This window comes from Rhea pennata, chromosome 25 (assembly GCF_028389875.1).
Source record: "Rhea pennata isolate bPtePen1 chromosome 25, bPtePen1.pri, whole genome shotgun sequence".
In the NCBI taxonomy this organism is placed as follows: Eukaryota; Metazoa; Chordata; class Aves; order Rheiformes; family Rheidae; genus Rhea; species Rhea pennata.
In genome coordinates, this window is record NC_084687.1 from 4,500,871 (window position 1) to 4,527,962 (window position 27,092).

At 60.9% G+C, this 27,092-nt stretch overlaps 1 protein-coding gene across 1 annotated transcript; it reads left to right on the top strand.

Moving 5' to 3' along the window:
* The first annotated feature begins 443 nt into the window (after positions 1–443).
* On the top strand, positions 444–17,143 carry MDFI (MyoD family inhibitor). The gene is made up of 4 exons (XM_062595049.1): positions 444–529; positions 12,044–12,247; positions 15,248–15,475; positions 15,859–17,143. The coding sequence occupies exons 1-4, from the start codon at positions 460–462 to the stop codon at positions 16,113–16,115; spliced, it is 759 nt and encodes a 252-aa protein (XP_062451033.1). The 5' UTR covers positions 444–459; the 3' UTR covers positions 16,116–17,143.
* Positions 17,144–27,092: the final 9,949 nt, after the last annotated feature.

The window sequence follows — 27,092 nt, forward strand, 5'->3', positions numbered from 1 at the left end:
CCTCCTCGGCTCGCTCCCTCCCTCCCGCCGCCGCAGAGCGGCTCCGCGCGGATTTTGCTGGTTGTTTGTTTGTTCTCGCAGTTGTTGGGTTTTTTAAAAAAAAAAAAAAAGAGGGGGAAAAAAAAAAGAAGAAGAAAGAGAGAAAGGGAGCGGCGGGGGGGGGGGAGGCAAAACCCCGCGCACCCGGGCGGCTTGTTGGAGGGCGCAGGAGCCGTGAGCGGCTCGGCTCGGCTCGGCTCGGCTCGGAGGAGCGGGGCGGCCCGACGGGGCGGCGGGCGGGGGCCCGGGCGGCCCGGGGCGGGGGCGGCGGGCGATGCGCGGGGGGCGGCGCGCGCCGGGCGCGGAGGCGGCGCCGCGGCCCCGCGGAGCCCAGGTGCGCGGGGCCGGGGCGGCGGGGCCGCGCCGAGCCGGGCCGCGCCGAGCCCGCTCTCGCCGCCGCAGCCCCCGCGCCCCTCTCCGATGTCCCAGGCCAGCAGCCACCGGCCGAGCCGCCCGGAGCCCCGCCGCGCCGAGCCGCCCCCGCCGCCAGGTACGCGGGGAGGCCGGGGGGGGGGGAGGAGTGTGCGCGCACGTCGGGGCAAGGGGGTGCGCGGCGGGAATGCACGGCCGGGGTGCGTGTGCGCGGCCGGGGCGCCTGTGCGCGGCTCCCTATGTGCGGGAGTGCACGGCCGGCGTGTGTGTGCACGGCCGGGGCGCGTGTGCGCGGCCGGGGCGCCTGTGCGCGGCTCCCTATGTGCGGGAGTGCACGGCCGGCGTGTGTGTGCACGGCCGGGGCGCGTGTGCGCGGCTCCCTATCTGCGGGAATGCACGGCCGGGGTGTGTGTGCGCGGCCGGGGTGTGTGTGCACGGCTGTGTGTGGGGGGGAATGCACGGCCGGGGCATATGTGCGCAGCCAGGGAGTGTGTGCACGGCTGTGTGTGTGGGGGAATGCACGGCCGGGGCATATGTGCGCAGCCAGGGAGTGTGTGCACGGCTCTGTGTGTGCGGGAATGCACGGCCAGGGCGTTTGTGCGCGGCCGGGGAGCCTGTGCGCGGCACCCTATGTGCGGGAATGCACGGCCGGGGTGTGTGTGCAAGGCTGGGGGGGGGGGGGGATGCACGGCCGGGGCGTATGTGCGCAGCCAGGGAGTGTGTGCACGGCTCTGTGTGGGGGGGAATGCACGGCCGGGGCGTGTGTGCGCGGCTCTGCGCGTGTGTGTGTGCGCGTCTGCACGTCTAGGGGCAAGGGGGTGCGTGGCTGGGGGGTTGTACGTGGCTGGAGTTGTGTTTGGGCGTATGGCTGTGTGTGCCTGGCTGGGGGTGAGTGTGTGTGGCTGGGTGTGTACGTGTCCATGGCTGGGTGTGTGCATGCAGTGCATGCACGGCCGTGCGTGTGTGTGCATGGCTCTGTGTGTGCGCGTGCTGTGGGGGGTGTGCCTGTGTGCGTGCCCAGGAATGCTTGAGTGAGTGTGCGTGCATGCGTGGCCGTGTGTTGTGCACGGCTCAGTGTGTGCGTGTGTTGTGCACAGGCGGGGAGTGTGTGCGTGCCTGGCGTTGGCGGTGCACACGCCGCGCTCCGTGTGCACACGGCTGAGGCAGCCTGCCCCGGGGGGAGTTCGCAGCACAAACTTTACAGCAGTTTCTGTAACTTTGCCAAGCGCACAGGACAGTCACGGCTCTGCTGGGACCGCGGCCGCCACGCTCACACAGGCCGGATAAAACAGTCTGGGGGGGCTCAGAACACTGCGAGGGGGCTGGCGTCTAGCGTGGGGTGCAGACCCCACGAGGGGCTGGGGCGGTGGGGCCCTTCCCCACCCCACAGCATGGAGCAGGCTCAGCGGCCCCCTCGGATGGGGGGGGGGACAGCATCCACGAGAAGTGAATGGAAAAGTTTTCTGGGGTCCTTGTCTTCTTCCCCCGGCCAAGTGGAGTGCTGTGACACCAGCCAGGTCGGCTCCAGTGGTGGCAGCCTGCAAGCCCTCTGCGGAGGGTGGCTCACGTGTGCATGCGTGTGTGCACGCCTGTGCATGTATGCAAGGCTCTTGGTTGAGCCCCAGGAGCTCTGCAGCCCGCTGAGCGGGGATTCTCCACCAGCCGGGTCTGCAGCACAAGGAATTTTGCTGTTGTCTCGTGGCAGTCAATTCCCATCAAGTTTCATATGTGGGAATGACATTAAAGCCCAATGGTGGGAGAAAAATGCCTGGGCAGGAAGCCGAGAGCAAGAGGCAAAACCCCCTGTTGTGCCTGCTGCCAGACCAGACACAAAAGGGGCCAAATTCACCCCGGGACGAGCTCGCTGCTGAACTGATTCAGCTGCTTTGCAAGAGGCTCCTTGGCAGCAGGCTGAGCTAAGCAGCAGTGGTGCTGTGCAAACGCTGGGCATCTTAACGCACAGAAAACGAGCGTAGTGCAGCTGGAGCTCTCCCGTGTTGGCTTTGGCCTGGAGCATGGCTGGGCCCAAGTTTTGGAGAATACATCCTCTTGTTCTCTTCCCCCTGCTTTTCCAGCTGGATGCGGCAGGCTCCGCTTCCCGGGCTGAGCTCTTACGCCGCTTTGTGCTGCTGAGCTGCTGCCGCGGGCCGGGGCCGGAGCAGCTGGAGGAGCTGCGTGCCGCTCGCTCTCCCTGGGGTGTCCGCAGTTCGCTCGCCCCTCCAGGTGGAAAATGCCGAGCTGCTGATGCAGGGGCCTAATGCAGAAAGTTTTTTTTGCACGGGAAATTTGTGCACTAACTAACTAGCGCGTTTTGTTTTAAAAAGCAGTTTAGAAATTTATTAAGCGCGGAGGGGAAACGGCCTCGTGACTTTTCCTTGTTGCCAGCTGGCCGCCCGAGCAGAGGTGCGTAGATAAAGCGCCCCGAGCGCGCTGATGTCCCGAGCGGGAGCAGCCAGGACCCCGGCCGAAGCCGCCACGTCCCTGCAGCGAGGCCCGGCCGCGGGGGGCTGCTGCCTTCCCGCCGGCTCCCATGCCGGCCGCCGCTCTCCAGGGCTCGTGTCTCCTGGTGCAGCCCGGCCCCACGGCGGCGGGAACAGTGCGCCCTGAAATTAAAAGCACATGGGAATCGGAGGCCCCTTTGGAAGAGGAGCAGGGTAGCGGGCCTCCGTCTGCCGGGGGGGTTTGCTTGCTCCAGTGCTCGCTCCGCTCTTGCTGGTGTGGGAATCGTGTGCCAGGGTGGTCGCCGCAGGGACCTTGCTCTGCCCCGGCCGCCTGGGCCTTTCGGAGAGGCTGAGCCTCCGCTGGACCCCAGCGTGCCGTGCCGTGCCGAGCCGAGCCGAGCCGGCAGGCACCGGGGGGTCTCCGGCACAGCCTCCAATTCTGCCGCTCCTGGGGCTGAATTTTTGTGCAGAGAGGAAATCCCTGCCCCGTCTCGTCCAATGAAAGGGCTCCCAAGAGCAGCTTTCGGGCTGTGTGTCGCGAGCTTTGCGTTCGTGCTCGCGGCGCTTTTCGCTTTTTTTTTTTCCCCTTGCTGAGGGATGAATGGACACGGTCCGTTTTGTATTCCGTGCTTGCTTGGCCTCGTGACATCTCCATGCAAAAGCATTATCTCCTGGGCAACTTCCAGGGACTCTGTCACGCATAGCTCAGCCTGGGAATTTTTCCTTGAATCCCTTTCAGATGCTGTTGTGAACTAGTCCGGGATAATTCAGTAACGCGGAGCCGGTAAAAAGGGGAACGGAGGTGTTTGGTGACGGAGTGCTTTGGCTGAAGTTAGCGTGCCGCTGGCGGAGCCGGGCTCGCCTTGCCGGGCTCGCTCCCGCGTCCGGGCTGAGACGAAGGCCGGGATCGCGGCGTTTCTCCTGCGCCGGCTCTGGCGATCGGCCTCGTGCCGTCGCAGTCCAAAGCCTTGAAATAGCCGCAGGTGGCTTCTGGCGGGGCCTCGGAGAAAACAGGCAGTTGTTTGCCTACGTGTCGTGTTTGGGCCGTAGTTATTTTCTGGAAAAATTGAAAGGAAACAGGAGAAAGCAGAAAACCCTTTGGTTTGTGGGATGCCTTGTTTTCATTGCATCCTTCCTCCTCAGGGAGGAAGAGGAGGGGGAACGGAGCTGGCACGAGAGGGGTTTTCGTTACAGGGAGCAAACTGTCCTAAAGACCTCGGGAGCAAATAGTCTCCAGGAAGGGAGGTTTTCCGTCGAGTTTTGCTCTCCCCGTTCCTGCCCCGTCCTGCCGAGCTGGGGCCGTGCGGGCGCAGCCGGCGGCTCCGCTTGGCCGCGTTGCAGCCGCCAGCCCTGGGGAGCTCCTCTTCCCCCTTTCCCGTGGGACACCCGGGCCCCGGGCCGATGCCGTGCAGAAGCTCGGGTTTGCCGAGGTAAGGCGGCGTAACTGGAGCTTGAGTCTGCGTCCTGCCCTGGAAGCTGAAAGAAATAAGGTCAGCCCTCCCAAAAACCAAAATAACAGCGTCTTTGCACTGCTTTGAGTGAGCCTGGTTGCAGATCGGCATGCAGGCAGTCTAGAAGTGCAAAGGAAATGCAAAAAAGCCCATAAAGAAACAACCCTTCTACTTTCTTACCCCAGATTTAATAGGAAAACTTTGGATGCCAAAAGATTCATTTCCTTTTTTTCTTTCTTCCTCAGTTTCTCGGCTGCTTGTGAAAACGTTGCATTTATTTTTATATTTTTTCTCTACTTTTTTTCTTTAAACAAAGAAAACCTTAAAAAATAAGACGCAGATTTTTGGCTTTTTCTTTTTTTTTATATGTTTCAGATTTTGTGCAGAACAACGCAGGCCCTTCGGGGCTCTGCTTTTCGCCACCCGAGCGTCCCATTCCCGCTCCAGCTTCTAATTGAATTTCCTCGGAAAGTGCCTGCCTAGAGTCTATTAGTTGCAGAAACCCTAACTGTCCTCTTGGCGTTTTCTGTAGTTTCTCTAATTTTTCCCAGAACTGCGCCTCGCTCACAGCGCAGCCCCTTCCCGGAGGTGAACCCACGAAGCCACCCTGCCCCGGGGCTCCCGGGCTCGGCTCGGGAGCGGAGCGGCTCCAGATTAAGCCTCGTGGGTGCCTGGCTTTGCGCCGGCCATTTGCAACCGCTCCGCTACCCGCAGGGGTGGAAACGAGCTGGTGGACCCGCTCCGTGCCGTGGCCACCTTGCCTGGCTCTGGATAGGCAACCTGGCTGGAGAGGGACCTTCTCCCTCCTCTCCTCCTCAGCTCGGAGCAGGGCTTGGTCGTGCGCGGGTGGCTCCGGGCGGCCGATCCAGCTGATTTCCCGGCGGGGCAGGCTGTGCCGCCCCGGGCGGGAAGGTGTTCACCCAGTTTGGCCGCTTTCGGCTCCCCGGGCTGGGCTCCTGATGTAAGGAGGCAGCAGATTTGCATCGAAAGGAAGCGGGTCGGCTCGGTGACTCGCGAGCGATTACTCACTCCACCCTCATGGCTTCATCCTTGGACGGCCTCGCAGTCCTTAGTTCAGCGAGTAGGCATGCTGCTACCCAGCGAGCCGTGCCCTGACCTTTCCAGAAGAGCTCATTTTCACATCACCCCATCCCAGTTTAGGAAGAACTGCGCTCTGGGCCCAAGCTCTGGGTATCTGAGCTAAGAAAAAATCCCAAGCCTGTGAGTAGCCTTCCTCAGCAGGAAGGGTTGAGCACCAGGGCTGCAAAGTTCTGGGCTCCGTCACCTTGGACAAGTCCCCTTTGCGTGCCTCAGCTTCCCCCCTAGGACGAGCGGCGAGAAGGCTCTGCTTCGCAGTGGCTTAGAGCTGTGGTTGTGCTCATGTCACATATATCAAGGCCAGGTAACGTGTGATGGGCACCGGCTTAAAACCGTGAGCTGACTAGATCTCAGGATGAAGGGTGCCATATAAGTGCAAATTATTATTCTTGTTAATAATGATGTCCACCAGCTCACATTTATCTACTCCTCAATTAACTTTTTTTTAAGGACCCTTAGCAGGTTAGAAAGACACAAATTTTCCCTGGCAGAACCTGTGCTGGTTTGACCCTGTAAGGTTAGGCAATTACTGTACTGGCATGGTTCTTAATTAGACTCTCCATAATTTTCCCTAGCACGGTGGTGTGGCTTGTTGCTCTGTAATTCCCAGAATCTCCTTGGATCTGATAGACATCACAGCAGCAGCTTTTCAAGCTTCAAGGATAATTGCATGACCTTAAGGATACTTTGCATGTTGGAGGACAGCCTCCCATAGCCTTCTTCCACACCAGTCTCCTCCCGGCCTGAGCGTTTTATGTCTCTATGGCTCGCAAGGTGTGTTAGGCTGCTCCAGAGAGGCACGAACGCAGGAGGGTGGTCCTTGAAGTCAACGAAAGTTGACTCAACCCCAGGTGGGCTCTTTGGGCCTTTGTTCTTATCTGGCATGCCAGTCAACTCGTGACCCCACGATGTGTTTGGGATGCTATACATTGCTCCATAATTTTCTCCAGGCAGTCATCAGGCCCTATCTCCCACAGGTGGGTTGGCCTAGCAGCTAGGGTGCAGAAAGCTAGGTCTTACTGGTTCTGCTAGATCTATTTTGTGTCCTGGGGCAAATCACATTGTCCCATGTCGTACAGTTTGGGCTCAGTGCGTTTGGCATAGAGCTTGCTTCTTCCCTTGCATTTGTAGCACGTGAGGAACCTGAACACCACCTTAGTACACGTATGTTAACCATATTCTTGCTGCATAAGAAAGTTCCTGCAGTGGCGGAGCTGCATTCTTCTCTCGTGCTCTTAAACACGACAAAACTTCCTGGCTCCACGAGGAACCGGCAGCTTTAAGGGTGCAAGGGAAAGCAGTGATTTTCCTCCTACTCTTTCCAGCAGGCTCAAGGCTCCTGCCATGGGGTTTGGCTTTACTGCCGAGACCTGTTGGTGGGTTTCTGTTACCACTATGTAGACCATGGGGCTCGCTAGGTCTTGGACAGCAATTAGCACCAGCCCAGCAGGAATCTCTTCATGGATTTTGCTTCCAGGGAGCTAATTTAGCATAAAGCAAACAGCTGCTTTTTTGTAGTAAAGGTGCATCCACGTAGACCATGGTGAAATCACGCTGCCGTGCTGGAGCTGGGAGTAGAGGCAGTGTCATCTGAGCAGTGATCTTCTTTCTTATCGTCCCTGCAGTCCCTTCTCGGCGGTTATCCAAGCAGGCTGATGCCTGAGCCCTCGCTCAGCCCCGTGCGTGGCTTGGCAGCTGTGGTTTGATGCTTTTCCTCACTTTTGGAGGCGTCAGGTTATTCCCCGCCACCCCTGGCATCCTTGCTGGGAGCCCTCGGGTCGGAGCAGCTCTTCCATGAGGGCTTTGGGGGCGACTTGCACCTCCTTCGTGGGGGCCGTGTGGGTTGGTGAGGCTCCTCCAGGACATCGGTGCCACAGCAGCGGGGTCTGCAGCGAGGCCCAGGCACAGTCGGTGCCCAAACCTTCCTCGGAGTTGGGATTTTGTTGCGGGAGGAGGTGTTTGTCCCAGCTCCAGGGCACTTTCAGCCAGGGTCAAATGTTGCTGCCTCCGTCATGAGCCTGGCCGTAAGCGAAGGGGCAGAAATAGCGCGTTGGATGGGACCTGCTCTTCCTCCCTGCAGCCGGGGAACCACGGCCAAGAACTCGTTACGGTTGCCCGTGCCTGGCGTTTTTGTACCTCCTCCTGAACCAGGTGCCGTGAACCTTCCGTGGACCCCGGAGAACGGCCTGCATAGACACTGGTTCTGTTTGACCGTCCCTAAATCCCTCTCTGCCTACCCACCCGATCGCTATAAATAACAAATAATAACAACTCCGAAGCTGGCAAGATATTTGGGGTTTTGTGGGTTATTTTTTTTGCTTTGTTTTGCTTTTTGTGTTTAGGAAGTCACTTTTCATAGAAACCAGTGTTTTTGACCAGATTCCTCATTGTCCCAGAACTGAAATGTTTTACAAAGCATGGCCCAGGTGAGCAGGGAGACGCTGGGGTAAGCGCTTTCCGCGGGATGGCGGAGCGGCCGAGCCTGGGAAGCAGAACCGTTTGACACGTCCAGGACTCTGGTCTTGCTCTTCCTTCCCCTCCCTCCTGCTCTTTTCCTTTCTCCGAATATCACTGAATCCGAAATGCTTTGGTGCATTAATTTCAGACTGAATGTAAATAAGCTGGTTGGATTTCTCCCAGTTCAGCAAACTTTCAACCCAGAATTTTGATTTTCTCCGGTCTGGCTCGTGGGATTGGAAGCATTTGCTTCAGCACTGTCTCTTCGGCACTTGAAACCACTGAATCAAGCTCTAAAATATCCCTTGAATAAATCAGGCAACCACCTGATTGGGCCGGGCCGCGCACGGGGGAGAACGGACAGAGATTACGCACTCGTTTTATCTGCGCAGAGCAGGTTAGAAAGCTCCCAAACTAAATATTGCTGCAAGGTGCCGTGTTGTTAATGGCAAACGCCTCGCTAGACTGTCTTTGTTTGCGTCTCCGTCCGACGTTATCTCTTCCCTAACCAGCCATTCCTGAGGGATTAAAGGGAGAGAAGGGGGGAGGCAAGAGGCTCCCCTGAGCTGCTGCAGGTCGGCAGGAGACGCAGCCCGCGGGGTGAGATTGGGATGCTCGGCGGCTCCGGGAGAGCTTGGATGTGGATCCAGATGTGCCAAGACCCTTCTCCCTCCCTGCTGGACCGGGAAGACCTCATCCAAACACGCAGCCTGGTGCAGGAACGGGATTTGCTTTGGAGCTCGGTGGCCCAAACGCGTCGTAGCTCCGGCACGTTGTGCTCTGGTGCGGTCACCGGGACGCGCCGTGTCCTTGAGGTGTCCGTCCATCGCCGGGTGCGAGGTTGCTTGCTTTTTCCTCTGTAGCCAAAGGTACCGCGGGGCCGGAGGAGGATCAGAAGACTGATCAGAAGTCCAGACCTGGAAGGGTTTGACCCATCTCTAGTTCTGCAGCTTTCCAGACCCTCCCTTGGGGAGCAGCTAGGGAGCGGGACCTGGGACGTGCACGCAAGGCGCCTGTGGCCACCCGGGCTTGTGCCCGGTCCCAGGGACGCGCCTGGTGAGCTGAGTTCATGCTGACTGCGGTTTATCCCCTGTTTACGCTTGCTGCGAGATTCTGCCCCGTCCGACCGGCTGCTGACGCCGTGCGATTCCCTTGTTTGTCCAGCGCCGGGCAGATGGGTCGGCTCGATCCTGCAAGCTCCCCGTGACTCAAGCGCGCCTCCCACCCGCGACACGCGGGCTTTCCTCCCGCTCGGGACAGCGTTTGGTCACGGCTCCGGTGGATGCCGGCGGTACGGTCGGAGCCGTTCCCGAAGCCGGTCCTCCTCGGAAGAGCCCGGCCGTGCCCGGCGATACGTTCATCTTCTGCATTTTGCTCCGCAGGAGAGTTGCAAGCTACGTGGTTATAGCACGTGGGCGTTTATAGCTTATTTTACGTCTCTCTCTCACCAGCTCTTTCTGCTTCTGCCCCTCTTGTTTGGCCATTTGATAGACTTTGCAGCCCAGTGATTTCTGCAGGCTTTTCTAAATAGCCCTTTTTGACTTCGTAATTGGGGAGAACGGGCAGAAGACCCGACCAGCGAGCATCTCCCAAGCTCGGCGGGTGACAGGAGCTCCACGGCTTTCCTCGTCTCCGCGACCCTAGGGCAGCGCTGTGATGTTCTGAGGCCTGACATGCCTTTTCTTTTTTTTTTTTTTTTTTTAAATACTTCGTTATCTCTCTCCTCGTAAATGAAATGGCCGTGTCAGCTTCCCCAGGCAGCGTCGCCGTTGGTTTCTCCCGCGTATTTTGGGAGCGGTCGTGCAGCCGCTGGGCTGGGTTAGCGCTGGGGCGTCTTCGTGCTCCCCGCAGTTCGCGGGGACTCGGGGGGTTTCCACCTCGGAGCATCAGGGTGGGAAACGAGTCGTGTGAACCCTCTTCCCAGGGGCGTACGGCCGAGTTTGACTGTAGCGGGGGCTGCAAAGCCCTCGGGTAAGAAACTGGGAGGGGGGATGGCGTTTTAGCGACTGCTGCCTTGAAAGGGCTTTTTGGCCAGGAGGAGGAGGGCGCGGGGCCCCGTCTGCCCCCGGGGCTCGACACAGGGAAGGACCCGCTTGCCCGAATTCCTGCCCCGTCTATTTTTGCCCCTCTTGCGGCCGGCTTGTTGCAGTGGGAGTTAATTTAATTGCCAGCTTCCTCCCCGCGTCGCTGCGGCCGGGCGCGAGACCTCTCGCTGTGCAGCGTAATTACATGGGCGAAGCGGACGTGGCAGCACCGAAGCTCGTCTCGGGAGCGTCCGGACCGGCGCGATCCCGGCGCCGCTCCTGTCCGCGGGGCTCCTTCTCCGAGCGGACCGTCTTTGCCCTCGATCCGCTGGGGACTGGAGGGACGGAGGGACGTGGCCGAGGCAGCGCGGGGCTCGGAGCAGAGCGGCGATGGGAGCCCGCAAGCCCTGAGCCCTTGCTGTTAGCTTGTGCCGTTGCTTTTGAAACGCTGTGTGTGTTCCGGGCATCTTATTTTGGGGTTTTTTTTTGTTTGTTTGTTTTTTGCATGCGTCGCAGCAGGAGCAGAGCCTGCGCCAGCTCCCCGGGGACGCCGATGCCCGACGGCGCAGTCCCGTTCCCGTCCGGCGGCTCGGGAACGCGCCCTCCCGTTGCTCCAACCACCTCCGACTCGGGACTTGGTTCAAAGCTCCCGAGCCGTCAGGTTTAAGAGGCTTCAGATCGAGCGATGACTGAGCTGTGCAGCTCTGACACAGGCCAGTCCAGGTTGGGGCATGACTGAGCCCTGGCAGGAGCTGGGACTCAGCCGCGTGCGGTTATTATTCACCCATCCACCACACCTATGTGCAAACACCTAGGGGTAGGGCACAGCCGGCTCCCTCCTCTCCGTTTTGCTCTGGGCTTTCGGAGGAGCATGGCAACGCGTTTTCTGCCCTCCTTTCTGGGGTTCCCGTACTCCCGCTCCGGTCGGGTTTTGGAGCCAGTAGCTCTGTGCAAAATTCAGCTGGAGCTGCTGAATTTCTTTTGGTTTTGCACCAAAATCGCCACGCCTGTGTGAATGTCCTGCAGGAGGGATCAGGGTTGCAGCGAGCGGGGCTCTGCAGACCTTGCTCTGGAAGATTTCTCAGGAAAAGACGATTAATTTATCTTGGGCCAGGTGCCTTTTGCACCGGAGAGGAATCACGCGTTCACTCTGTAAAATAGTTTTAAAAACAAACAAAAACCAGAGGGTGATTATTTCTTTCCTACCAAGTTCGGTTCCATAAGGGGCTTTTGTCTTAGCGTGGAAACCGTAAACCAGGCCAAGTTTTCTGGGACTCGGCAAAGCGAGCAAACTGCTAACGCCTTCCCAGCCGCCGGCGAGGCTGCGGCCGCCAGGGTGGGTTTTTCCTTCGGAGTGAGCCCCGGGCGCGTCGGGACCCCGGGGGGAAAGCGGGGCGGAGGGCTCGGCGTGCGCGGAGCGCCCGAGGCTGCTCGCGTTGCGCCCCGCTGCCCTCGCCCGCCTGCGTGTACGACCTCTTGTTACAGCCGGGGAAATTATGGGTGGTTGGTCTCCCTGTCCACTCCCAAGGTATAATTTAGTTTTATATAAAGTGCGGTCCGGCCCCTGTTTGCAAACCGATGCTATTCTGGGAGCTGAGGGAGGGAGGGCGGGCAGCGGGGAGGGGGCTCGCGGCCTGGGTTTTGCTAAGGGATGTGCAAAATTGTTTTTTTTTCCCCCTCTCCACCCCCCCCAAGCCGTGGTGGGGAACAGAGCACCTCTCGTCTCGGTGCCCCGCAGGCTTCGCTTCGCCCTGCCGAAGCTGCGGGGCGGGAGCCGGCAGCCGGCTCTGCGCTGGGATGAACGTGGCCCTTTTGCAAGGCGGGGGAAATATCCAGCTTGAGATGCTGAGTGTAACCAGACCCCCGGCTTCTTTTCGGCGGAGGAATGCGGGAGCCTGGGGAGGGCTTTTGGGAGGCGGCAGAGGCAGGAGGACGCGGTTCGCCTCCGCAAACGGAGCCCCGAAGCACCCGCTGATGCCCGCGGTGCGATTGCAGCGCCCCGGCGGCTGGGCCGGTCCGCGCCAGCCGAGGGCCTGGCTCCGGGTTTCTGGGGGTCTTGGTGAATATCAGGCCGTGCCTCGATGCCTGGGGGAGCCGCCGGGGCCCGTGGCTCGGTGCGCCGTGGCCGAGGCTCTGGGCTCAAACCCTGCTTCTCTTGCAGAGGAGGATGGGACCCCGTGGCAGCACCCGGCGGCAGCGCCGGCCGAGCTCCGGCCCCCCGCCCGCCCCGCTCCCGGCCCTGCGGCGGCGAAGAAGGAGAAGCTCCCGGAAGACGACGAGTCCCGAAAAGTCCTGACGAACGGAGCGGCGCCGGCCGGCACCAAGGCCCGGCCCGAGCTCACGGGCGCTGCCGAAGCTGTGACGTGTGAGTCGCTCCGCGCCGTGCCGCGCCGTGCCGTGCCGTGCCGGCGGGTCCCGGCCGAGACGTGCAGCTCCCGGCACCTGGGTCGTGCGGGCAGGAAGCGCCTCTCGGCTTGGGGCAGCCCGTGCCTTGGCACGTGCAGGGCAAGGAGGGCACGAGGCTCCCGCAGAGCTGTTGCACCTCGGCCCGTCTCGCGCTGGCGGGTCCGCGGGATGCTCCTGCTCCCGAAACGGGGCTCGCTGGATGTTGAGTGTCGCCGAGCTCGTGGGGCCTCTGCGCATTCAGACTTTGAGCGGCGGGGAGGCGAGCAGGGGGGAGGGCGATAGCACTGGGCCACCCTAAAATTTATTGGGGAGCAGCAGGTATCTGAGAGCAGCCGGGACCGGTACGGAGGCCGCGACGTGCCGTTGTGTCCGAGCCCTGCCCTGGCTCGGCAAAGCAACCTTTAGCGGAGCCGAGGGTCGGTGCGGTCGCGGCAGGGCGAGCCTCCGTCCGCTGAGCCCTGCCGGCATTGCCGGAGGGGAACCGGCACGGAGCCGGCGTGGATGGAGGCAACGGCATTTCAGGCTGGAAGCAAACAAATCCCAGTGGGTTTTTGGGTCACTAAAGATGCAAAGGCAGGTTTTCCCGCGGCCCTGGTTTCCCGGCCCTGTGCTGCTCCGTAAGACGTGCCGGGTTCCCCGTTGGTCCTCCCCGTCGCCGTCCTGGTCTGCCGGGCTGGGGAGCATTGCAGGGTGCTCTTCGAGAGGCACCGCTGCGCACCGCGGCCGCGGCTCCGGGCCGAAGAGCTCCCCTTCGGAAAGGCTTCGAGATCGTTGAGTTGGAGGCTCAGAGATGGAAGCGATTTTTCCTATCCTGGAGGGGGGGAGTTTCTGGCCGGCTCTCGGTGCTCGCTGGAGTCGGAGCGTGATTTTGATTTACAAACAGTTTAATCTGAGGAATGCAAAGAAACGGAGGGAGCCAAGCCGAGTGCGCTACACGCTTCTGTAAACCCTGCTGCTTCGGGAGAGCAAGCCAGCAGTTGAAACTGCAGAATATTTGTAAGGAGAGCCAGAGGGCCGACGTCTGAAATTTCCTGGCCTGGGCTGGTCCCTGCGGGCTCATCGCCCTCCCCTCCGTGATCGCCGCGGCCCTGCGCAGCCCCAGGGCCCCGCGAAGCCCTTCGGCCGGCTCCGCGCCGCTCGGCCGCGGTTTCGCCGGATTTGGAGTCCCAGGGGCCGGGTCGGGGTTTGCAAAAGTCGCCGCCACTTTTGCCCGGCCGCGCGGCCCCGCTGCCCGGCTGCAGCAGCTCGGTGCCGCCGAGCCCGGCCGGCCCCGGCGCGCGCGCTCCGCCGCCCGCGGAGGCAGCAATCGCCGTCCGGAGAAGGGATTCCCGCTCGGCAGGCTCCTTCTCACCCGTCCGCCTGGCAGCGACGCGGGACCGGCCTCCCGCTCCGCTCCCAGCCGTGATTTCTGCTCTCCGATCCGAGCAGGATCAGGCCCCGGGACGAGCTTCCGAAGGTTCGCGGTGCGGAGCGGCAGCCAAACGCGCGCCTTTCCCGGGGGCCGGGCCTGCCGCCGCGCAGCCGGGAAGGACGGGCCGTGCAGAGCTCGCAGGCGCTTCTGCTCCCGTTTGGAAGCCGAAAGCCCCCAAGGACCTCCGGAAGGTTTGGGGAGGGACGGCGGATTTCGTCCAAGAGCTTCCGCCCCCCCCACCGCCCCCGTTTCTCTCGCTTTCTGCCCTTCTCCCAGCCCTCCCGTTTTCCGCCCGCTCCCTGGCTCCGGTTATTCCGAGTTCCCTTTCCAGTCCGTTTCCGCGGCTGAGCGGGAGCTTTTCGCCCAAACGCCCGTCGGCAGCAGCCGCTCGCGCTTCGCCGCGCGGTGTGGAAGCAGCCGGGAGTTTGGAGGCGGCGGGGGCTGCGCCGCGCTCCCGGGTCGCTTCCCGTAGCAAAACGAAGACGGGAGGGAAGCGCCGAGGCCCCCTTTTCTCCCCCTCCTCCCGCGTTCCCACCACCGGCCCCGGGTGAAACCTCCCATCTCTCCCAAGCCGCCAGGGGCTTCACGCACCGGTGTTTTTTGCTTTTTTTTTTTTTTTTTTTTTAAAGTTTTTTAGGTGTGTTTTCGTTCTGCCTGCGGGAGAGGGGAGCGGCTCGCGCGCACGGAGGGCTCGCGGCCCCTGGCCACCCCGAGCAGAAAGCAGCTACTGTTCCCCGGCTCGGCCGGAGGCGCCTTTGCCCTCAAGCCTTTCGGCTGAATCATCGCTTGTTTACTGCCGTGCGAGAGAAAAATCAAAGTTTGGCGCAGGCGCCGCCGGGCGGGATTTTATTTAGTTGCTGCATTGCTTTGGGGTTGGGGTGGGCTGGGGGGAGCGATGAACCCCGCTGGCGGCGCTGCGCCCTCGCCCCGCGCACGAGCTCCGGGGGAAGGCTCCCGCGGCCGGAGCGAGGATGCTCCCCCGGCGCGGGGCCGCTGCAGGCGAGGGCCGGGGGGAGGCGCGGGCGGAGCGGAGCGAGCGCCGTCTCCCGCCTCCCGCGGAGGAGTTCGGCCAGAGGCTGGGGAGCCCTGCGGATAGAGGCTGCTCTGCTGCGTGCTGGGGTGGGGGGGGGGGATGCGCAGCCCGGAGCGCGGGCGGCAGCGCCGGAGGGAGGTCGGCAGCCCGGCTCCCGGGAGTCCCGGTTATCCCGGCTGCCGGGGCGGCGCGAGCGCGCCTCTCCGTCCCCCCTCGCCCTTCCTGGCTGGCCCAGCGCTGCCGCTGGGCGGCTTTATCCCGGCTGGACGCCGGCCCGCGCTGGCAGCTTGGACCCCGAGGGAATTGCTCCCCCGGCCGAGGCTCGCCGTGGCGGTTGTGCCGAGCCTTTGCTCCTCGCTCTTTTCTCGTGCCTCCCTTCCTGTGCAGCCCGTCTCTCTCCGCCGAGCTTCGCCGCGCTCTTCCTCCGTCTCTCCTCCTCCCTCTCCGTCCCGCTTCTGCGTCGGCATCGCCCCGTCCCTGCGGCGCGCTGACGCCCGCCTCCGTCTCCGAAACAGGCCAGCCCCAGGGGCGAGCGGCCCCGCCGGGCCCCCCGCCGCCCGGCCCCTGCGCCCGCCTGCTGCACAACGGGGACCCGGGCAGCGGGCTCTTCCGCCCCCTCCCCGGCTCGCAGAAGCCTCACCGCAAGCTGCAGTCCCACCACTCCATCAACAGCCAGGGCAGCAAGAAGAGCAAGGGCAGCTCCAAGTCGGCCTCCTCCCACATCCCTATTGAGGCTCAAGAAGGTACTGGCTTTCCCCGGAGCAGGGGGAGGGGGGGTTGGGGGTCCTGTTCCCTGGGAAGGGTCCCGTTCCCCAGGGTGGTCCCTTTCCACCAGAGCCCTGCTGCCTGCATCCCTCGGGATGCCCCTCGCAGCATCCTTCAGCGCCACGGTGCCCCGTTTCGTGTCCTCCAAAGCCGGCCTGCGTCCCGCAGAGGCTGGACGCGGCCCTGGGCGCTGAGCGAGGTCCTTGGAGCGGTGCCTTGGCTCCCGGCCCCTCTCCCCATCCCCTCCCTTAGTTCCCAGGGAATCAGGGCCTGAGTGTGCCTGGCCGGGCTGTGCCTCGCCAGCCCGGCCCGTGGCTCCCACCGAGCCTCCCTGACGGTCTCTCCCGGTGTTGCCCGGCAGACTGCTGCGTGCACTGCATCCTCTCGTGCCTCTTCTGCGAGTTCCTGACCCTCTGCAACATCGTGCTGGACTGCGCCACCTGCGGCTCCTGCACCTCCGAGGACTCCTGCATCTGCTGCTGCTGCTGCAACTCGGGCGAGTGCGCGGACTGCGACCTGCCCTGCGACATGGACTGCGGCATCATCGACGCCTGCTGCGAGTCGGCCGACTGCCTGGAGATCTGCATGGAGTGCTGCGGGCTCTGCTTCTCCTCCTGAGCGGCCGGGGGCCGAGCCGGCCACCCCCAACCCCCGGCCCCATCCCGCGGCGGCCGAAGCCCCTGCGGGTTGCTGAGCCGGCGGCGGAGAAACCCGCGAGTGAAACGCCGAGAGGAGGAGCGGAGCGGAGGAGCTCGACCACCCCCACCACCACCTCGCCCGGGGAAGGGATCCACAGAGCCGAGGGCCCCCCCGGGACGGCCGCGCGGACGCTCGCCCTCTACCTCTTCCCCTCGTGCCGGGCCGGCCCCGGGGACCGCGGCAGCTTCCTGCCACCTGAGCCGAGAGCAGGAGCGCCAGCCCGGCCCCGGCGCGCCGGCGGGGGCTGCCGGAGGGGCGTCTTCCCGCCGCGGTGCCGGCCCCGGGACTGAGCGAGGGCAGCGCTCCGGCTGCATCGCCCTGGGGTCCGAGGCAGGGTGGCCCCAAGCGTCCTCGCCCGCTCCGTGCCGGGAGAGGCCGGACACGCTGCAGAGCCCGGCTCCGGCCGGGGAGCCGGCGGCGGGGCCGGGAGGCGCGGGAGCCCTTGGCTCCCTCTCCTTTGCGGTCGGAAGCAGCTTCTCATCCCCTGCCCCCGTCTCGGTGCTGAGATTAGCAGCCAAGTGCAATAAAAACACCCGCTCCCCTCCCTGCGCCGCCGGCCGGGAAGAGGCTTTTCCTGTGCTGGTCTCTCCCGGAGCGGGGTTGCACCTCTGGGCTCGGCAGCCCCCTCCGGCCGAACGCCTTCCCGCCCGGCTCCCGCGCCACGGGGCCGGGCGCTGGCTGCACTGGGGGAGGCCGGAGCCGTGCCGAGCCAGGGCGGCGGGTTCGAAACGACCCCACCACCCCCCAGCCCCATCCTGTGGCCCCAGGGGTGGGGGGGGACGGGGCTCCTGGCTGGGCGAGGGCGGAAAAACCCCGCTGTCCTTCTGCAGGGCTGGTGGAAGGGGAAGGAGAACAAGGGTCCTGGGTTTGTCTGTTGGGGCTTTTGGGTTTGTTTTTTTTTTTGGTCTCTTTTGTTACTGTAAATAAAGATCTTTCCTCGTTTCTGACCGGCGGCTGCATCGCCCTGCTCTGTGCTGCTCCTCGCTGCCGCGGGGCCCTGCCGGGCGTCAGCCCCGCGCTGCTGGGGTAGGCGGCGGGGGGGGGGGATTCCCGCAAAGCTGGTGGCACTGCTCCCCATCGCTGCTGGGGGTCTGGATCGGGGCGATGCCGGGGGCCGCTCCTGCCCCCGTGGGCCGGCCAGCACGGCTCCGCCGCACGGCCCCTCCGCCGCGGCGACCCGGGGGCTCCGCCGCCCCGGCTGGGCTGCGAGGCAGCGCGGAGGGAAAAACACTTAAAAATCGAGGCCAAATGGGTCAGTTGGTCAGAGCGGCGCGGGCTGGTGTGGGATCTGGGCTGCCTGCCCTCCGGGGCTGCAGCTCAGCCTTTAAAACCTATTTTTAGCGGTGAGCTAAAGGCATTCGGAGCCCGGCTCGCTGCAAGTGCGCGGAGGGGAAGAGGACGGCGCGGGCAGCCTTCCTCCCGGCCCGCCACTGCTCCGGGCGGCGGAGCGGGGCTCAGGTTGCGGCTGGCGCCCCGGCGCCCCGTTCCCGCCGCCTGCTTTTGCCCCGTCGCGCCAGGGCCGAGCCTGCGGCGTTCAGAAACCGGGTGCGCTTCAACGCTGCTCCTGGAGGACTGGGTTCCTCTTCGCCGGGGCTTAAAGCTCGCGGTCCGGGCAGCGGGTGGGCGGTGGGGAGGAGAGCCGGGCTCTCTTCCTTCACGCGGCGTGATGTACTGCTGAATGCTTGCGATATTCACGCCTACGGATGTACTTTCGTGACGGCTGCATGCGAAAATGCAAATAAAGCAGCGCCCGGCACTGGGGTGGGGGGGGGGGGGGGCTGCAGACGGGCAGGGGCAAGGCTGGATTTTTTTTTTCAACCCTTAGCCCAAGGGCTGGATTTTGGGCAGGAGCTGGCAGTGGGATCGGCCAGGCACGGGTTACCGTGCACCTTGCAAAGCACCGGGCTGGGCCGGCCGGGGAGGGGAAGAGTTAACCTTCCTGCCTGGGAATTAATTAACAACAGATGTGCTCAGTTTTTAACTAATTATTCTCCTGCGGACAGTCAGTTTTTTACGGCTGCCTGGCAGCGTCTCGGAGGCTGGAGGCCGGGCGGCGCTGGGCACCCCGGCGCGCCTGCCCGCCCCTGCGCCCGGCCGGCTGCTCCCGTAGGGCTTTGCACCCGGGCTTGGGCGCCGATTTAAGTGAAACAGTTCAACGAAACGGTCACAAATCCAACGTCACAAATTCAGTGGCCCGGTCGGCCCCGACAGCGTTGCCTGGGGTTTTGGGGGGGGGGGGTCTCGAGGCGGGCTGGTGCTGAGGGCCCCCGCAGCAGGGACGCCCGCCCTGCTCGGGGAGCGCACGGCTCTGGCCACCGGCGCCGCGTCGCTCACGCGTGCTTGCCCAGTCGGGTGACGACCCAGCGCCAACGAGGGCTTTACGTGCGTGGTGCAGTGCCCCCCTCCCCGCCGCTGGAAACCCCGACGGCACTAACGCGTGGCACCGCGGGACCCGCGGCTTTCTGCAGCGGCCGGAGGAAGCTCTGGCCAGGCTTTTGCTCATCGCCTCGGTTCGGGCTCCGCTCCCAAGCTCCAGGAGACCTTCGCCTCCTGAAGCATCTTACTCGCCCCTGTCCGAGCAGCTTGGACGTGCCTCTGCTTTCGGTGGTGATTGCTTTCGACAGCCTGAGCTATTTCTGCCTGCGATCGCAATCAATAAAGTAAGAGAGAAGCAGCATTTTATTATTTTCCACTCCAACTACTTTTTCTCCGTCCTGTTTCCTCCCTGTTCACACCCCAGAGCGGGGGCTGCTCCAGCCAGACCAGGAAGAGCCGCCCCTGCTCTTCCTCCTCGCCCTGCGGCCCCCCGCTCGTGCCCCCGCTCCCGTGCAAGCGTGCCCGGCCCCGTTAGTGCACAGGGGGCGACTGGGCTGGGAGGCGAGCAAAAGAAACGCGGTGCACGTGTGCACCCACGTACACATGTGCACGCACACACACATGCGAGAAAACATTTTTAAAGCCAAAAGGAAAAATAAGAGAAACGGTCTTTGGAAGCCAAAGCGGCTCATGTAATCCCAGGTTCGGCTGGGCGGCCCCCGCCCGGCGCTGCGATGGGGGACGGGCCGAGGGGAGCCGACTGCAGTCTATTAAGCTTCCTTTGAGAACCTGCCAGACTGACAACAGCTGGAAGGAATTAACGTTTCAGGCCCACCGGCTCCTCTCCTCGCGTTCCCCCTTCCCCAGAAACTGGCTTGAAGCCACGGACCCTGCACCATCACTTTTTCCCACTCTCCAAGACTTCTGGCAGCGGACGGCATCTGCTTTGAGCCGATTTCCTCCTCGATTCCTAACCTGTGAGAAGCATGAGCATCTGAGGAAGTTTAAATGAAAAAAAAAAAAGGAGAGAGAGAAAGAAAGAAGCCTTAAGCAGAGCATCAGGAGCGACGGTGGAGGTGGCACATTCCTACGTGCCCGCAGCGATGCCAACTTTTCCAGCGCGAGCGGCTGGTTTGGCGGCGGCGTGGGACGGAGCACGGGCCGGCCGGACCCGCCGGGCAGCACGGGTCCCCCCGCCCCGGTCTGCACTAATTACAGGGTTAATCTGTGCCCAGCTCCCACCGGAGAGCCGCAGCCCGGGGTGCCCTCGGGCTGCTCTCCGTGCAGAACAGGGCGCCTGGAGCAAGAAACTTTTTGCTAATACAGAAGAGTATCGAGCACCTTTTGTTTTTCTTTTTTTTTTTAATAAAATTTAATAACGTTTATGCCCTCGTAAGTGGCGGGCTCGCGCCTCGCCGCCGGGATGCCGCCTCGCGGCGCGAGCCCGGCCCTCTCCGCGCGGCGCCTCCGGAAGAGGTGGCCTCGTAAACCCAACGAGCGATTTCCTGCCGCAGGCGGCGCGGGCTGTTTTCTTTCAAAACGCGCGGCTGAAATCGGAGAGGCGGTGGAGTTGTTAGTTTAAACGGCTCGGAGCCGGCGAGTTTGCTGTGCGACGGAGACAGCGCCAGAAGCCAATATATACACACGCGCGCCCGCCGGCCATGCCAACATTTGCAAGCCATTAACAGGAATATTTCTGGGGGAAAATTAGGTCCTACCTTTAACCCCACGCTGCAAAGCACCGACCGGCCTGCTGCCGGATGGATGTGCAGGGTGCAAACCATGGCACCGGGGTTTTTGTTGTTGTTCTAAGAGCAAAGGCCTCGTCCCGCCTGAGCGGGGAAGGTTGGCCCACATTTCGCACACGTGTGCGACGGGGCAAACGTGCACGGATTCACTTGCATCGATTCGCTTGCGTTTACACGCTCGGCCCCATATGGGGCCCCGCTTGCTCCCCCCCCCCACACACACACACACCTTGCACACGGATGCAGCGGTGCCGGGAAGGGGCAGCCTGCACACCCGGATTTCCTCCGTGTCTCCATGTGTGAGACGGCCATCCGTGCACGCTGGATGCCACGTGTGTGTGTGTACATGCGCGCACGGGCGGTGGCACGCGCCCCATCACCCCGCTGCGGCAGCCGCCGGCGCTTGCCGAGCACTGGGCTGGTTTCGGTCCTCCTGCGCCGCGCCGGGATGTTTGTTTGTTCCCGTCTCGGAAAAACTTCCCCTTTGCTCCCCCTCCGGCTCCAGGGCTGGATTTCCAGCAGAAAGCCGGACCTAGCGAGCGACGGCCAGGGCTCTGCAGCCCCCCCAGCGCTTTGGAGCCGTCCCCTCCACTGCCATTTGTTGTTAATTAGGTGACAGCAAGGCTGCCGGTGATGGGAGATGGGGACGGTGGCTTCCAAAAGACCCAAACCCCATCACCACCCGGGCCCTAGTGACCCAAGCAGCTGTCCAGCTAAGGCGATGGACACCAAAGAATACATATATATACTTTTTAAAGTGCATCTGAGTCCCCAGCCGAGCTGGGTGTCTGGCTACCGTGGAGGTTTTGCGCCTTCGTGTCTCTGCCTGCGTTGGTTCCCTTTCCGGAAAGCAGAGATAATCATCTAACTCGCGGCGCGCGCGGTTATTTTGCTCAGGATTTTGGCAGCACGGCGGGATCCTGTGAATGCACACGCGGAGTGAAGCAGGCCCTCGGCTTGGCCGCGTCCCGCTGGCCCTCCGCCGGGAACGCACACGTCTCCCGGGTGCCGTCTTCCACCACCTTTTCTCTCGGCGCAAGGAAAATAAACCCGGCTATTGCAAATGCTGCTTTCTGCTCCATGCTCTGCCGTCGCCGAGCACCGCGGACTCTCTGGCAGGACCGGCCTAGCGGCTCCCCTCTCGCCGCCCATCAGCCTCAGAAATCGCTTCCAGATGTTAGCGTGCAACCAGCTCCCTCCTGCAGCTCCCGCTCGCTCCGCGCCAGCGAGTCAGAGCCGTCCGGGGTCGCCGTGGGCGCGTCGCCAGGTCTCGGCCCCTTGCAATCAACCCCAGCCCGCTGGCTGCTCTTGGCCGTTGCAGCTTTGCAATTTTCGACCAGCCCTTTGGCTGCTGTGACTGCAAATCCGGCCCTTTGCGTGCAGCCCCGGGGGCTTTCGACGCCCCATTGCCCAAGGTGTGAACCCACCTGGCTAATCCCAAACTGGGCAGTTTTGGGGAGTGTTTTGTTGGCATGCTGCTGCCCTCTAGTGAAGGGATCACCGGAAGATCCTGGCATTCCCAGGACACTCATACTGGGGCAGTGGGCCCAGTTGCCCACTGGCAACGAGTCTCTGCCTAGTCCACTGTGTGCAAAATCAAGACAGAAACATCTCAGTTTTATTCAAGAAATACCAACCTCTTGGGAGCTGGCAGTGACGAGTTTGCTGGGACTCACCTGAGTGCAGGCTGCAGGGGATATAAAAGACCCTGGGCAAGGCAGAGGCTCCTTTTAGTATGTCCCAATGCAAGAGGCTCTGCAGTGAGCAGCCAAGGTAAGTGCATGCTCTCTTTCTGCCCTATAAAGTAGAGAAAGGCCCCTAGGGTTTTGGAGGAGAGGGACAGTTTATTTGCTACCACCACCCCCCGGCCAGGTGATGCTCCCCTTCTGTGTGGTCCTCTGGGCTATGCTAAAGGACCAGTTGCCTTCTGCAATTTGGAGTTGAATTCTCCTGTTTCCACCTACTGCCCCGCAGTCCTGATGCTTCTGCTTTGCACTGAGCTGCTTCTCCTTTCCAGCAGGGTTTTTTCCTTCTCTGGGTTCCCAGGGTGTGTGCAAGATACTGGCTTCCTAGAAGCTGCACTGAGATTTTGACCCAGCTCATTTTCTACTGCCCTTGCTGGCTCTGCCCTTTCCTGGAAAGCTGCAGCCTCTAGAAAGGCCAGAGGGTCCCAGTGCTGGTGCCCAGGCCTGGCATTTTGCTAAGCTATCTTCATCTCCGGGTATCTCTCAAGGCAGTAGATATTTTGGGGTCCACTCCCCTGGCTGGTATGAATAACAGTAGGTCTCCATGATCCCTCAGCTCAGCAACCTGTCCCATCCTGATGGGCTGAGCAATTCTGTGGCTGCTGTCTGCAGAAGTGGCTGTTTCAGAAGAAAATAATTCTGTTTTATAAGATGTTTTTATAAATCTGCAGTGAGAGTAGTTCAGTGCTCATTTGAGATACCATTTTTTTCCCCACATGCTGGTGTAGGAGAGTAGGATCACCCTTGTTGCAGCACCTAAAAGTAGACAAGCGTTTAGCCCTTGTTTCAGCTTACTAGAGTGTAAATTAGGAATGAAACCTTCCCCTCTTCATCCAAACTATCTAGGTCAGTGCTGGTGCCCCCAGCCCTGCAGAGCACCCGGCATGGTGCAGCACTGCTCTTCTGTTCCCTGACCAAGGGCCACAACCACCTTGGGTCCCCAGGACAACACTGGCCCACTAAATGCAATGCTCTAATTACTGTTGATGAGCTGCAGGAGTAGCTGTGGCCTCTGCAGGGACGATGCTGTCCCTGTGCTTGTCGGGTTGCCCTGGTCCCGGTGCTGGTGTTTTCTGGGTGTAACTCATCCGTGCACTAATGTTTCATAAGGCTTGTACTGTTCCAGGTTGTGGTTTATGTCTCCTCAGTTTTATGTTTACATCGAGTTATTTTCAATAAAGGGCTTTTTTATTATCTGAACGATTTCACGTTCAGTAAAGGCTGTTATTGATGAAGGTTCAATACAGCACCATAAAAACTGCACATGGCAGGAACATAATGAAATGCTCTTTCATGGTACTGTTGCACAAAGTACCAAACAGAGCCCCACGACAGTCTCACTTAATAAAACCCCTCGCACAGACTAAAGCAATGCTTGCAGAGCACGTGCCGCTGCCCTGCTCCGGCTCCTAGGAGCGGGGTGCCCTTGCCCGTTGCAGAGCCTTCCAGGCTGCCTCAGTGCCTGCCTGCTCAGGGCTCTTTCCTCCCAGCCTGGCAATAGGTGACAGAGAAACAGGATCGGGAAGTCCTCTTTGGCTCGTCTACAGACAGTTTTGCTGTGCTGTGGACCAGGTTTTCTAACGCCCCCCTCCCGCGTGGCTTTTAGGCAGCGTGGCGCAGGCTTCTCTAACAGCTACTGCTGAACCGTGCAAAACGGAAAAATGCGCCGGCCCTGAGCAGAGCTGCTTTGCGAAAGAGTCCCCTCGCTGCCTCGCTAAGGCTTTGCCCTCACCGTTCTCCACGGCTGCCTGCAGGCTTGCGCGCAGCCCAGCTCAGCCGCAGCTTTGCCGCCCGCTCTGGGCCCCGGCAGCGGCGGAGGCCCGAGCTGGGGAAGCGGGACGGCATCCGCAGCCTCCCTGCTGCGTTGCCCCTTCGAGCTGATGCGGCTGCGGTGCAGACGCGGTCCCAAGGACAGATCCTGCGGTGCTCGTGGGCAGCAGCTGAGGTTGGCACTTGCTGCTCGCTCCTCATCACCTCCGTGCCCGGAGCCGCTGGAGTGGGAGCGAAGCCATCTGGGATCTCCCTGGGGAGCTTGGCTCAGCCCCTGAAATGGGAAAAGAAACTTAGAGCAGTCAACTGGTACAGGACCAACTCATCCAGCTTGCTGGCACAAGATATTACAGAGGGTGGAGGCTGGACAGCAGCGGCATGACCATCTCGGAGGAAGGTGGGAGCTGCCAGCCCGGGTTGGTGTCCCCAGCTTCTGTGTCTATGCACCTCAGTGGTGATGCCACAGGCCCTAGAGGCAAATAAAACCTGCCTTTCCCTCCCTACAGTGCTCCTATCCTGACCCAGTGCGGAGCTCTGCATCCATCCTCCCCCAAACTCCCTGACCTGGCTTCGACGCCTCTTTGCCCTGGGCACCCGCGGCGAGGGCTGCCTCCTTCCACCGGGCACGCAAACGCTGCTGCTTCTGCTTCAGAAAGCAAACGGATCGAGGGCCCTAACCCTCTGCTCCGGGGGCTGAGGAAGGGCTTTCCCTGTGAGGTGCCTGGGCCACCATCACTTGGCCCGGAGCTGTTTGCAGAGCACCCTGGTGCTCCCCTCGCTGCGGACCAGCCTTGCTGGGCGTCCCGGGGGGCTCGAGGCTTCCCCCGACCAGGCGAGTAGGGAACAGACAAGCTCTTCAGCAACTTCATTATTATATATTTTTATTATATGTTTGTATTATATGTTTTATTACAGACTTATTTTTAGGAACCATATAATGTCGGCGCAGCCCCAAGGCTGCTCTAAACTGGGGTAGGGAAAGGGGCAAGCCAAGTATTTTTCCCAGTCTTTTCCCTGCCGCAAACTGAGGCTCCCAGGGTCACACCTGGATCCCTGCTCTGCTGTGAATCCCACCTGCCTTTAGCACTAACAAGCCACCAGGTGTTTGAGCTAACGGGGGCCGGGGGAGGCAGATTTGCAGGGCTGCCAAGCACCTGGCAGCTGCTGCCAGGAGGCATATTCCAGAAATACAGAGGGTCTAGCAGGTAAGGGGAGAAATAAATAAATTTGGCTGCTGTCTTGTACCATCTATGAGAGATTCTTTCATGCAAAAAGAGCAGGGAGGTGTAGAGTGGTGAATAAAAAAGTAATGGGGGGGAAACTAGTTTTTCTTTTGCTGGTGTCCCTAAGTATAAAGGAAAAAAAAGAAACTGTCCCTTTGTCTCCTCACTTGCCCTCTACAGATGCACGTGCAAAATCTAATTAAAATTTAGCAGAAGAATTAAAAAAAATGACATGGGGTTTTTAGCTTTAAAAAAAAAGAGAAAGACAGAAGATTCTTAACAAAAGCCATAATATTAAACGGGGCTGATTCGTCAGCTGCTACCTGATAATATAGAGTTGAGAGAGCTTTATTAATGTTGGAAGCCTTGGCTCTTTGTTAATTACGGGCTTTGCTAATGATTTGGAATGTTGGCTGGTTCTGGGGGATGTTGATGAATAGAGACCTCGCCAAGATTTATTCCTAATTATCTCATTTGTCTCCCTCCATTACTTTTTATGGCTGAAATTTATGGTGCTATTACCAGGGACCTCGCCACAGCTCTGAGATGATTTGGGAGAAGAGAGATGTTTAATAATAATAACAATAATAATAATAATAAAAAGGCAGATTAATAGGAAACCGATTACGTGGCTGTGGACAGCAGGGGCCTTTTTCTCGGTGACCCCCTGGGTGCTGCTCCCGGAGCCACGTGGCCCCTTTCATGGTCCCCGGCGGGAGCGATGTCCTTGCTGAACTGGAAATTCCTTGGAAATTCCTCCTGGCACCTGTAAGAGTCCCTGCTGCGTCCCCAGGGCAAACTCGTTTTGGAGGAGACTGTAGAAACGCAACAGGATTTTCACGTGCCTCTTCCCAGCGTCCCGCGATGAGCAGAGCCGGACCCCAAAACGGGCTGATTTCTGGCAGAGACAAGGTTGAGATGGGCGACCTAGAGGGACGGTGCTGCTCCAAAGGGACTTTTTAACATGTCCCCGAGCGCCGGGAGCGGTGGTGGCAGTGACAAGGGCGAGTGCCACCCACCAGCCCGGCCGGGCCGGGGGCCACCAGGGCAGCGGGAGCCGCGCGGCAGGGCAAGGGCACGGTGCAAGCAGTACCCAGCACCCCTTAATTATCATGCAAAGCAATTATTTTCCCCAGCTGCACTGGGGACTAATTCTCTCCCAAAGTCTCCCAGTAAACATTTTTCCCAGTGCTGTTGAATTTGCCGCACAAAGGCGAGCCGGGGCTGCAGCTTATCTCGGCAGAGTATTATTCCCCTATCTTGCAGCATGTAAATCTACTCTCATCCCGATAAGAGGCCTTGCACAAAAGATCAAAGGAAGCAAGACTCTTGCAGAGAGGAGGGTTTTCTTCTCCACCCTCCTTTTTTTTTCCCCTGCCCCCGGTATTATTATAAATTTGTGGATGCTAAAGAAGCTGCATTCCCTCCTAGTAACCCAGATTAAAATAATTACCCACAGCTGATTTCATTAGGAAAAGGAAAAAGTATTAGTGGTGCCATCCAGGGCACCCCTAAATAACCGTCTCGGCGCAGGGGGATGCGGCTGCCCGGCAGAGAGCCTCGCGCTGCCCCCATCCCTGCCGTGGAGCCACGCGGCCCCGTAAATTGCTCGGTGCCGCTGGATTTATTCTCTGCAAAATGCTCCTGCTTCCGCCCCAAGGCTCCTCGATTCACCCTGCTCCCGCAGGGAGAGACAGACCCTGGTCAGCAACAGCCAAAGAGCAGCTCCAGCGCTCCGCCGCCACCATATATCCAGAATTTGGGAGCAGGGAGGTGGGAAAATTTCCCATCTAGAAATTTTGCCCGTGCAACGTTTTCTGTATTTGATGCAGGATTTCTGGCAGGCGTCCCCGTGGCATGTGCACCGACGGGTCGCTTCAACCCCGGGAAGCTCCGGGCATCCCGTGCACACGAGGAAGCTGCTCCCACCGTTCCCGGCCCGCTCGCTTCTCTGCCGGCATCGCTGCCCACCCCCCAGCAGAAACAGGGGTATTGCTGCAGTGACGGTGACTGTGCAAAGCTGGCACGGGTTGAACGGTTTCCAGTGCAATGGGGAAAATCTTGCAACTGTTGAACAAAACGTATCATTGCTTT